The sequence below is a fragment of the Phyllobates terribilis genome, unplaced genomic scaffold (genome assembly GCF_046119375.1).
Source record: "Phyllobates terribilis strain yellow unplaced genomic scaffold, ASM4611937v1 Scaffold_7__3_contigs__length_470593459, whole genome shotgun sequence".
NCBI lineage: Eukaryota > Metazoa > Chordata > Amphibia > Anura > Dendrobatidae > Phyllobates > Phyllobates terribilis.
Window position 1 is genome coordinate 118,715,601 of NW_027362767.1, and position 12,982 is coordinate 118,728,582.

The 12,982-nt window shown below is 42.4% G+C and overlaps 1 protein-coding gene across 1 annotated transcript in view; it reads right to left on the reverse strand.

Moving 5' to 3' along the window:
• LOC141153875 (antigen WC1.1-like) overlaps positions 1–8,991 on the reverse strand; it is a 193,693-nt gene extending 184,702 nt beyond the window's left edge. Inside the window, exon 1 of the mRNA XM_073639115.1 lies at positions 8,832–8,991. Coding sequence (XP_073495216.1) covers positions 8,832–8,916 — 85 coding nt within the window. The 5' untranslated portion in view covers positions 8,917–8,991. The remainder of the gene's footprint in view (positions 1–8,831) is intronic.
• Positions 8,992–12,982: the final 3,991 nt, after the last annotated feature.

Here is a 12,982-nt window from a genome sequence, read left to right on the forward strand (position 1 = left end):
TTAATTGATGCCAGGTCCTTCACCACCCATTCCAAAAAGGTACTAAACGTTTCAAACAAAGAACACGAAATTGCACAACCCATTGGCAAACACCTATCCATGTAATATGCCCCATTCCAAAAACAACCTAACAACGGGATGCTATCCGGGTGAACTGGCAGCAACCGAAAAGCCGACTCGATATCCGTCTTGGCTAGCAACGATCCTGACCCATATCGCTGTACCCATCGCACCGCCGCATCAAATGATGTATATTCAACTGAACATAATTCCTGTGCAATGCCATCATTCACCGAGAGCCCCTTCGGGTACGACAAATGCGGAATCAAACGAAACTTATTCAGCTCTTTTTTGGGCACAACCCCCAGTGGCGAGATAATCACCCTGCTGCTAGGTAATACCCGAAACGGTCCCGCCATCCTGCCCAATTCCACCTCCTTAGCCAACTTCACGCTAACCACATCCGGATGAAGGGAAGCCGACGTCAAATTTTTTAGTGAAAAGGGGACCTCGTGCTCAGGAGGAGGGATTCTAAAACCTTCCAAAAACCCATCCGAAATGACCTTAGCCTTCGACTGATCCGGATACCTACTTAGAAAGGGGGCCATCGCGTGCACCCTCACCGGAGTCAACCCTTTGACCGGTACCCACTGTCGGCTTTCCCTTACCCTTCTTAAAGCATTTTGATGCTCCGTGTGAGCTTCCATTACAATGGGAGCACACGTGTTTGAATTTACAGGAGGTCCCATACTTGCATTGGCCGTCATTAAATTGCCAGCAAGTTCCCACTTCCTTCTTAGTGCTTTGTGCCCCTTGGTTACCTCCCCCTTGTCCTGCTGATTGGTTACCACTACTACTGCTCCCGTGAAAGGACTGCCCATACCTTACTGGGGCCATAACCTTCAGCCACAAACCAATGTCCTTTTGATCCCATCTGATCTCAGGGCGGACTGCCTTCCTCTGCCGAAATTGCTCGTCATATCGTAACCATGCCTGACCCCCGTAAGTCCTATGAGCCTCCCCAATAGCATCAAGGTAGCAAAACAAACCCGAACAATTATCAGGAGCTTTTTCTCCAATAACGCTAGCCATTATTGCAAAAGCTTGTAACCAGTTAACAAACGTCTGTGGAATCAACCTCCACCTACGCTTCTCTTCTTCCTCTTTTTTACTGTCTTCCTTTTTTCCCTTATCCAGGTTAAACTTTTCCAACGGAAGAAGGGAAAAAATTTCGACATACTCGTCCCGCCAAATTTTTTCTTTAACCTCTTTTTTTAAATGCGCCCCCAATGGCCCCTCAAAGCACACGTATACCTCCCCTTTCGCCCTATCATCCAGTTTTATACTATCCGCATTTTCCTTTTCTGTCTGCACACACACCGACACCCCATAAGGTGTCCCAGCTGTACACCCCGCCGACCTGGCCGACTCGCTCCCCACCTGCAACAACGCCGGTTGACTAGGTAACCAAGCCCCCACCGGTGACAACCCCCTTTGAATGGCCCCCCCTCCGTCTATTCTCGCCAAAATGCGCGACATGCTAACCAACAAATCCCTAAACCCGCTTACATCTGACCCACTACCTCCCCTACCATTTTCCCTGCTGGGCCCAGGCACCTGCCTATCACCTAACCCATCCGCTACAGACCCCGCGGGCGACAAACCATACATAGACGCATACTCACGAAGCTGCGCAGGTGCTGTGTCCCCGCCAGCCGTACTCCCCGAGTCCTGATGAGTCCTTGGTTCGTCTTGTTCTTCTCCATAATCCAGTCGGACCGACCCCTGCTGCTCAAGGCCCGCGACCCTGGCCTCCTCGTCACCAGGGGGGACCCGAGCCCGTGCCGACCTCCCCGCCGTTCGTCCTCCAGTCCTCACCGCCGACCGTGCACCTCCGCGATTTTTAGACCCGGACTCACCAGCCCGATCCGTGTTGGTCCGTGGATAACTGCCAGGCAACTCCGTGCTGCTGCCCGCCGCTCCATCCCTCTGCCTGGAGAAACTTGAGCCAGGCAGCAGGTCCTGGAATTGTTGCTGCCTGCCCGTGTAGCTCCGCTGCTGTCTGCGCCCTCTGGTCTGACTGGCAGGCACCCCGACAGGAACGTCGCCAGGTGTGCCTGCCGCGCTGGTGTTCCCTCCGTTCCCCGCTGCAGGATTGCCGCCCTTTTTTCTTTTGAATAACCGGCGTCTTGAATCGCCGCTGGATCTTGGAGCGGGGGGCGTGTCCCTGCGCCCGCCGCTCATTGGCTGTGCGTCCCTTTTGTCTGTCTCCGGGGCCGGAAGTGACGTAGTCCCCATTTCCGGTGAGGCCCCGCCCCCCGGATGACGCGTCTGCGGCCCGGGCCTTGCTTCCGGCGCGGCCTGGGCTCTAGTACTGCGGCGCGCCGACGGGGGAGGCCGCACCACGACGGACCGGGGAACTTCAGGGGGAGCCCGCAGACCGGCTGGGCGGATTCCTGCCGCGGCGGGCACGCCGGCAGGGGATTCGGCCGGCATGCTCCCCGGACGCAGGGTCCCCTGAGGGGCTCCGCAGCCTGCGCCTGCTGCCCGTACCAACCATCTCCGGGGAAAGCCTCTCGGGGGGCCGCGTCCTCCTGGCACTTCTTCCCAAACCCGACGGGGATTCTTCCTCTCCGGCATTCCCCAGAAGTCCGGCCAGCTGGGCCTCAAGCCACCCTCCTTGCCTGGATCTGGCAGTCTCCCTCAGCCTGGCGATAACGGACTCCACGGACTCCATAATAGCGAGAAGAGTGTCCAAGCAATTAGAAAGGTAAAAATATATATATATATATATATATATATATATATATATTTTTTTTTTGATCAGTGCTCCAGAACTTCTCTCAATGACTTCTTCCCTGGACTGCCCGTTTTCCCGCACTTTTCCCTATTATACCTCTTCCCCCCTTGCCCCACCCCCATCCAAATGCCAGCCCCTCCAAGCCTATACCCAATCCCGACCATTGGGATTTAAAAATTGCACCCTCCTGGCCAATCCCGGTCATGTGGGGCTTCCTTCTAGGTTCCCATGCCTCCAGCCCCCTTCTTTCATGGTGACCTCTTTATTAATGACCTTGGGGATGGGTTTGAGAGTAAAGTTTCAGTTTTTGCTGACGACACCAAACTATGTAGGATATTAAAATCTGTCCTTGACATTACGATATTGCAGAACAATCGGGATAAGATGTCAGAATAGGCAAACACTTGGCAGATGAGGTTTAATGTAGATAAATGTAGAGTATTGCACCTAGGACGGAGTAATCCTACTGCTGCATACACATTAAATAGGAATATACTCGGGACTACAGAACTGGAGAAGGACTTGGGTATTCTGGTTACAAGTAAGCTGAGCAGCAGTACTCAATGTCAAGCAGCTGCCGCAAAAGCAAACAAGATTTTAGGATGTATAAAAAGAGAGAAAATCCTACTATCTCAAGGTGTTGTTACCCCTTTATAAATCACTGGTGAGGCCACATCTGGAATAAGGGATCCAGTTTTGCATTCCCTATTTAAAAAAATAATATTTGGATGTTAAGTTAGTTCAAAGGCGGCAACTAGATTATTACAAGGGATGGAGGCCTCTCATATGATGAGAGGTTGGAAAATTTGACTTGTTTAGCTTAGAAAAACGATGCCTCAGAGGAGATCTCATTTATATGTGTGGTCAGTACAAAGGTCTAGCACATGACTTATTCCTTCAATAGACCATACTAAGGACTGGGGGGCACTCATTACGGGAGGAAGAAAGGCGATTCCAACGCTTAAATAGGAAAGGGTTCTTTACAGTCAGAGCAGTTGGACTATGGAATGCCGACAACAGGAGGTAGTAATGGCCGACACTATTACAGCTTTTAAAAGAAAGGCTGGATGCTTTTATCACAAAAAATGACATTGTGGGTTGTAAACATCCCATAATGAGACTCTGAAAAAGAGTAAAAAATAAAAACAATAGAATTTATTAAAATGTAGAATAGCAAGAAAATACTACGTAAATGTAATGGAAAATGTTTTATAATTAAAAATGCTGATTTTATGTAAAAATGAAATTAAAAAAACACATAATTGCTACTGTTGCACTCAGAATGATAAAACTGTCGCAATATTTTAGAAGGATCGTAAAAAAAGAAAAAAAAAACTGACAGTTGCTTTCACATATTGTCAAACAAAAAATGGGCTAGAAAATCGATTAGACGTACAGTACAGACCAAAAGTTTGGACACACCTCATTTAAAGATTTTTCTGTATTTTCATGACTTTAAAAATTGTACATTCACACCGAAGGCATCAAAACTATGAATTAACATATGTGGAATTATATACTTAACAAAAAAGTGTGAAACAACTGAAAATATGTCTTATATTCTATGTTCTTCAAAGTAGCCACCTTTTGCTTTGATGACTGCTTTGCACACTCTTGGCATTCTCTTGATGAGCTTCAAGAGGTAGTCACCAGAAATGGTTTTCACTTCACAGGTGTGCCCTGTCAGGTTTAATAAGTGGGATTTCTTGCCTTATAAATGGGGTTGGGACCATCAGTTGTGTTGTGCAGAAGTCTGGTGGATACACAGCTGATAGTCCTACTATCAGACTGTTAGAATTTGTATTATGGCAAGAAAAAAGCAGCTAAGTAAAGAAAAACGAGTGGCCATCATTACTTTAAGAAATGAAGGTCAGTGAGTCTGAAAAATTGGGCAAACTTTGAATGTGTCCCCAAGTGCAGTTATAAAAACCATCAAGCGCTACAAAGAAACTGGCTTATATGAGGACAGCCCCAAGAATGGAAGACCGAGAGTCACCTCTGCTTCTGAGGATAAGTTTATCCGAGTCACCAGCGTCAGAAATCGCAGGTTAACAGCAGCTCAGATTAGAGACCAGGTCAATGCCACACGGAGTTCTAGCTGCAGACAGATCTTTACAACAACTGTTAAGAGGAGACTTTGTGCAGCAGGCCTTCATGGTAAAATAGCTGCTAGGAAACCACTGCTATGGACAGGCAACAAGCAGAAGAGACTTGTTTGGGCCAAAAAACACAAGGAATGGACATTAGACCAGTGGAAATCTGTGCTTTGGTCTGATGAGTCCAAATTTGAGATCTTTGGTTCCAACAACCGTTTCTTTGTGCGACGCAGAAAAGGTGAACGGATGGACTCTACATGCCTGGTTCCCACCATGAAGCATGGAGGAGGAGGTGTGATGGTGTGGGGGTGCTTTGCTGGCGACACTGTTGGGGATTTATTCAAAATTGAAGGCATACTGAACCAGCATGGCTACCACAGCATCTTGCAGCGGCATGCTATTCCATCCGGTTTGCATTTAGTTGGACCATCATTTATTTTTCAACAGGACAATTACCCCAAACACACCTCCAGCTGTGTAAGAGCTATTTGACCAAGAAGGAGAGTGATGGGGTGCTACGCCAGATGACCTGGCCTCCACAGTCACCAGACCTGAACCTAGTTGAGATGGTTTGACCGCAGAGTGAAGGCAAAAGGGCCAACAAGTGCTAAGCATCTCTGAGAACTCTTTCAAGATTGTTGGAAGACCATTTCCGGTGACTACCTCTTGAAGCTCATCAAGAGAATGCCAAGAGTGTGAAAAGCAGTCATCAAAGCAAAAGGTGGCTACTTTGAAGAACATAGAATATAAGAAATATTTTCAGTTGTTTCACACTTTTTTGTTAAGTATATAATTCCACATGTGTTAATTCATAGTTTTGATGCCTTCAGTGTGAATGTACAATTTTCAAAGTCATGAAAATACAGAAACATCTTTAAATGAGAAGGTGTGTCCAAACTTTTGGTCTGTACTGTATGTCAACCGAAATAGTATTGTTGAAAATATCACGCAAAAAACAAGCAAAGATCACAACTGTCAGTGGAATATATGGTGATGCAAAAAGAAATCATTCGTTTTTAAAGTGTTTTTAGTTTCCAAAAGGAGAATAGCATTAGCAATTATTTAAAACTGGTGTCTCCCAAAAAATCAAGCAAAAAATGTCATGTCCTCCCGAAAACAAATCCACCTAAATCTGTGCTAACAAAGTTAAATGATCCCCCTATCTTCTAAGTCCAGAAATGTGTCTATGGGCTCGCTCACACGAGCGTATAACACGACTGAATGCTATCTGATGTTTTATCGGATAGCGCTCAGCCCAATGTTATACTATAGGGCAATGCAGATCTGCGATTATGTACTCATGCTGATTCGTGCTGCGAGTGCATCCGAGAATTCGATCGCATGCACCCTAAGAATACAGGTATCATCCACATGTATGACATTGCTGAAGTTGGAGAACTCAATTAACAATTTGCAGGGTTAGTTTCTTTAAAATTATGAATTATGAAGCTGATGAAGCTGCATGCAAAACGGGCGTCAGGGTACTGGGCAGTTTGGTCCTTTTATGCATGATGGCACATGGTGGGTATAGCTGCTAGTTCATGTAGTACTTTTCTTATTTGGTCACCAATTTGCAGGGGGTCTTTTGAATATTTCAGCTATTATATATCACTGATATGATTACTTACTTTTAGAATTGGCTCTACATGTGTTATATCAATATTGAGTATGGTTGTCATATAGATTTAATGTTCCTGTAGAATGTGAGAACTATAACTCTATGCCCTCAATATTTTGCTATATGGTTTGACTTGGTGTGCATTCTCATGCATTTTATATTTCTGACCACACCGCCCTTTTTTCCTATATTTGGGTTTTAGGTTTTTTTGTCTTTTGTAGTTGTGTTTAAATATTATTTATGAATAAAGTTTCCACATTATTTGTAAAAGGATTTTTTGTACTTATATTCAGTAAGGTGGTTTTTATAGCATTACTGCATTTAGTCTCTAGAAGCATAAGCTAAACACAATGTATTGGGCACTAAAGTGGCATCTGTGCAATTATTCACTCTGCAAAATGCACTGCTCACTCATTTCTGGAAAACAACCGTGGGGTCAAAAAATGGCACTGCACCAGTATATGAATTCCTTGAAGAGTGTAATTTAACAAATGTTTAGATTTTTCTGCTGTTCCAGCACCTGAGGTGCTCTGCAAATAGTACCCGCAGTCTATTCATGCAAATTCTTAACTCCAGGATACAAATGGCGCTTCTTTCCTTCTGAGCTCCGCCATGTGCACCAATAGTGTTTTAGAGTAAGTTATGATGTATTTCTGTACTCAACATCAATTATGTGCATTATTATCCCTTGTGAATTGAAAAATTTGGAACTAAAACATAATTTTAGTGGAAATTTTTTTTATTTTCAATAGTCACTGCCCAATGTATTCAAAGCTCACAGCAGAAATTGGTGATTGCAAAAAGAGTTGAAGTTTCCAAAAATTGGATCTCTTTTCTACTGTTTTGGAAACTTTGGGACTCTACAAATGTTACAAAGAATCAACAATCTATTCCAGCCAAATTTGTGCTCCGCTAGTCAAGTAGCGTTTCTTCAATTATGAGCCCTGCTGTGTGTCCAAACAGGGTTCTATTAAAAAAAAAGTGCACATGAAAATTACACATATAAAAAACCCACTTCCAAATATGTGCCCAAGAAAGAAAATGCTCAAATAGAAAAGTTTCCCCCCACAGAAAAAAAATTAAAAAAATAGAAAAAAAATGTAAAAACTTAATATTCAATTCACCTTCCTTTACCCTAATAAAAAAAATCACATTTGATATCGCTGCATTTGTACTAGTCCTTTCTGCTAAAATATGGAATTAATTAACCCAATTGGTAAACTCTGTAAAGAGAAAAAAAAAATCATTTTTTTTGGTCACCTCACCTACCAGAAAAAGTAACAATAAGTGATTCAAATCATCTTATCGACACAAAATATGATATCAATAAAAACATCAACTCACTATGCAAACAAAAAGCCCTCAGTGCCAACAACAGAAAATAAAAAATCTGATGGCTCTCCGTAAATGATGACACCAAAAAAAAAAATATATTTTAAATATATGATTTTTTTTTTCAGCACATTTATAGAAAAAAAAATTGATTTAGATTTGTTATCATCATAATTGAACTGACGTGGATAATCATGGTCCCAGGTTACTTTTATTACGCAACAAACACTGTTAAAAAAATGGAATTCTATTATTTTCCCCATTTTATCCCGGTTGATATTTTTTTTTACGCCATGTTTCAGTACATTGTAGGGTGAAATTAATTAACTGCAACTTGTTTCGGAAAAATATAAGCACTGATATGTCTATATTAAAGGAAAAATAAAAAAAAAGTATGGCTCTTGGAAAAAGTTAGGGAAAAAATGGAAAGTTTTCCAGAGCTATTAAATTGAGCTTTAACAGTAGTTAAAATTGTCGTTTTCAAATGATAAAAAAATAAGTTTCCAAAATTGAGCAAATGTGAAGTTCTTCTCAAAGTTCTATAATTTAAAAAACAATGTAAAATATTGGGGTGAATACAAGATTTAGTTAAAGCGCTGGGTCAAAATGTTAAGGCTATAAAATAAATATAAAAATGCTGAAATATTATGGATGTGCAAAACTAAACTTAATAAATATATTCCACCATCTACTTAGGAAAATGTTACCTATCTAAGAAATATATTAAACCATCCATTTATACAAGCCAGATAAAATAAAAAAAATGCTATTATTATGATCGATAGTGGACTATTTTTGGAAAATGTTATTATTAGAAAAGTATTGAAAATCGTGTTACAGTTAAGTCATTAAATACTTTTCACGCTTTTACACTGTACATTACGTGATGTCGTTACACAAAGTAAGACGTGCATGACGGAATACCAGGGAATCTGCATTAATGTTCAATTTAAACTAATAGAAATTGAATACACAAAGACTTTACCTTCTTCTGGAGTTTGTGCAGTTATTTGAGAATCAAATTTCCAGAGCAGAAAAACTAAGCCAACAAATTTAAGTAATTTCTTCATGTCCAAGTCTTCATGGGATGTGCAATGTTCTGACTGGTCTAATCACTTCAATGATATTAATGATGAGCTGAACCAGATATAAAGAAAGAACATTTACTATTGCGTCTGCCTTACATACTCGGTGGGATGGGCAAGCACAACAGTCCTCCATCACCTGCATTACTCTACGTGGAAAGTGACGTTGACGATAAAGATTATATAAAAAAAAACATACATGTAACCATCTTAAAAACAACCACAGCTCTTGTATTTATTTATGGAAAACGCCTTTGACGTGAGTAGAATTGACATTTATTTTTATATAGAAGATACAAGAGAGGGGCATGTACGACCTCGAAATCTGATATCACATAAGCATTCAGCTCTTCTCCACAATAAACATATATAAATCTACTATAAGATCTTCTGCAAATATAAGAATCAGGGCTGTGTTATTCTACACTTAATAAGGATAAAATTACTTTACCTAATTTCTAATTGACTTCAGGAAAATGGTCAAAGTTGGTTTTCCACAACAAAACTGATTCAAAGTGGTTTTAATTAAATTAATTTGACTCAAATTTTCCATATTTTGGATTTTTCTGAATCAAATTTTTTTTTTATTTGATTTGTGCAATTTTAGGAAAATGGTGTCCTACCATTTGTAAAGAATTAAGAAAGGGGTGAAAAAAAGTCACCTCAATGTTCAACTGTCCTGCTGTCACGGCCCTCAACATCTGATGCACAATGGCAGCTCTCTCTGGCACCACATGTGTAACTTTATTTTTTGCTCTTTGAGCATCTCCACTCTTTGCCGGGCTTTCAGTGCCAAGAAGAGCCTTTGACATCAATGCTTGTATAAGCCGAGATGCTGACTCATTTGATGTACATCATGACATCTGACCTACTCAGCGCCGGGAGCCATGCCGCAGGGTGAAGATGCTGGAAGAGCTGAAGAGGACGTCATGTGTGTGGTGCAGGTGGGAAGTCCAGGGGCTGTGGAGGTGGGATAGATGGAGGTTGAGGTGTGTCTTTTTTATTTTTCACCCTAGGCTTCTGCTTTAGGGTCTTAAGAGATTCCAGAGCATATTAAGCATATTAAGGAACATATAATTTACAAAGAATAATTTCAATTTGAATTAAATTGCCTGGCCAAATTCAAGTGAACTATCAAAATTCAATTTTGTCACATTTGTTCTTCACCAGAACTGGACAGTACTCACTTTTGTTTCCTTTTTTCTCACTCTGCATAAGATCTCCTTTAAATATAAATGAATTAAACATTTTACATGTATGTAAAATATAGTCCTGATAGCCATTTTCACATGCACACCTTCATAGCATGTGGCATAGTTGCAACTGTAATTCAGTTAATCTATTCCCAGTCACTTATTCCAGCATTCACTTTCCATTTGCTTATATGACATTTTGAACACTGAATCACCATGTTACAAAATTTACACACCAAGACTCAACAGTTAATTGTGGCAACTCTGGGCACTGGGACAGACACGTTGCTCTTCAGTTATGAATACTTAGAACAGTAGAAGTGTTTTTGTGTATGTTCTAAAAAGTCCTAAGATATAAAATAGAGATCCCTAGCTTGCAAAGTAAAAAAAAATTACAAAAAAATAGATTCAAAAGTTTTAAAATAAAAGGATAAAGTTTTTAAATACGTATTTAGAATTTAAAACTTTAAAGTGGACTTGTTACCAGATTTCACAATGCAAACTGAAGAAATTAATAAAGAGATTTATTAGATCTGATGAGGCTAGTATATTTGATTTGAATCCTAGAATCATAAAATGTTAGAGTTGGAAGGGAGCTCCAGGGTCATCATGTCCAACCCCCTGCTCAATGCAGAATTCACTAAACTATCTCAGACAGATGTCACAGTCATTCTGGATCCGGCTGTAGAAGGTCGCTGCGCTTGGGTTTGCAGACACCTTCTTGATCCTTTCACCATTCGTCTCTCTCTAGGACCCAGCGGTGAGCTTCACTTTCTGCTGCTAATTAACACACCCTTGCTGGACCTTTAAATAACACCCAGTCTTTCCAGAGAATTACTGGTGATAGAAGTATAGTCCTCTGTTCAGGCCTGGAGTTCTAGCAGTAGGCTAGTTTCTTCTTGGAGTTCCTTTGTGATCGTTGTTGTGATCGCTCTGGTGTCTTCTCAAAGCTAAGTGTATCCCCTTGTCTGTTTACCTTATTTGTCTTTAGTTGTAGTGGAGCTGACTAGTGCTCACCCCTCCTCACTACCTGGGCCCTAGCTCCAGGGTCAGCCAGGGCTATGGTATCCTGCTCGGCGATAGGTGAGGAACCTATGTAGGGACGATATGTGAGCCAGAGTGTTGTAAGATCTGCCTAGGGGTCTCCACTCCCCCTTTCCCTAGTTGCTGGGCTTCCCCTCTTTTTCCCCTCATCGTACACTGAGTCCTTCCCATACCTAGAATGACATTATCACCAGCCGTATAAGGAAAAAAAACTGACATTTGTTTTTTTATTGTGTTGTTGTTTCCGGGTTTATGGATCCCATTTCGGTGCTGGCAAAGCTGCTTCAGAGGCTGTCTCTGAAGGTAACTGACCTTTTATTAGAGGTTCAGCAGCAACAGCAGCGGCCGCAGACTCCTGATATTGGAGACTCTGCGGGTAGGCCGATCCAGCTTGAACCCAAAATTGCCCTCCTGGACAGGTTTCCAGGAGGTAGAGACAAGTTTTTGTTCTTTAAAGAAGCATGTAAGTTATATTTTAAACTTCAACCTTACTCCTCTGGAGATGAGGAGCAGCAAGTAGGGATTGTGATCTCACTGTTGCAAGGAGATCCTCAATTCTGGGCATTCTCTTTGCCACAAGGTTCTGTTTGTCTCCAGACTGTTGAGGGATTTTTTGGGGCTCTGACTCTCATCTATGATGATCCTTACAGAATCTCCTTGGCTGAATCCAGGCTGCGTCTCTTTCATTAGGGGAATCGGTCAGTGGAGACTTATAGTTCCGAATTTCGTAGATGGGCAACCGATACCAAATAGAGTGACCCGGTTCGTAGAGGCCAATTTTGTCAGGGCCTTTCAGAAAGGTTGAAGGATACCTTTCCAGTTTAAGAAACCCTGGTGTCCTTGGAGGCTGCCATGTCACTGGCTATACGCGTGCATAGATGCCTTCAGGATAGGTGGGTAGGACTACCTTCTCCTGAGCCCTCTTTTCGGGGCAACGCCTGTAAGATAGCTCACAGACACATAGTTGATGGGAGGTATGTATCGCAGAGATGGTTGTCATCTGAGATGTAATCCTGGAATGTTGCTATAGTGCATGTAAGCACTAAGAGGATTGTTTGGTGCTCTAGGCCAGCTTTTACGGGTAGCCAGAGAGATGGGCGGGTCTGGATACCCACATACCTCACCTCTGAGTGTGGTTCACAAGATAAGATGGAGGCTGTTGTTTGGCACATGATCTGTGTGTTTGGAGTGAGAAGGCCTCCTGTGTGTTGTTGTCTGTAGACAGATCCATTGTACTGGATGTTACCCAGCCTGTGTGCCCACAGGACTGGCTAACCAGAGATTTTGCCTAAAGGACTATTTTCTTTGTTTTGCCTGCACCAAAGTCTGTTTGTTTTCCTTTTTCTTTGGCACAATTTATGAAGTAATAAACCAAAATGGACATTTAAATGAAAACGCTTCCTGTTTGCCTCCCGATGCACTCAAGTGAGTAGAAACCCCACAATTGGTGTTAGAAATGCCGATAGCATTTCCAGCAGATACGTGTGACTGCTACTAGACATACGGCATGTCCTGGGCGAAGTCGGCCACAAGCCAGCAAGCGAAGCCAGAAAAAATGAAGCACCTGCTTAAGCATCTGGTACAGTCGCAACAGCAATAGCAGGAGTCCAACAGGCTATTGCTACAGCAAATCCAAAAGCACCAGCAAGAGCAGTGTCGGCAGATGCAGTTTCTGGCAACTGCCATTCAGAGCAGGACGAGCACCCCATCCCCAAGTCCGGTTGATGACTCCCACATCCGGAAGGCGGTAAGATGGGCCTTGCAAAAGATAACCCCTAGGGATGATGTGGAAGCCTTTCTGACTGTGTTTGAAA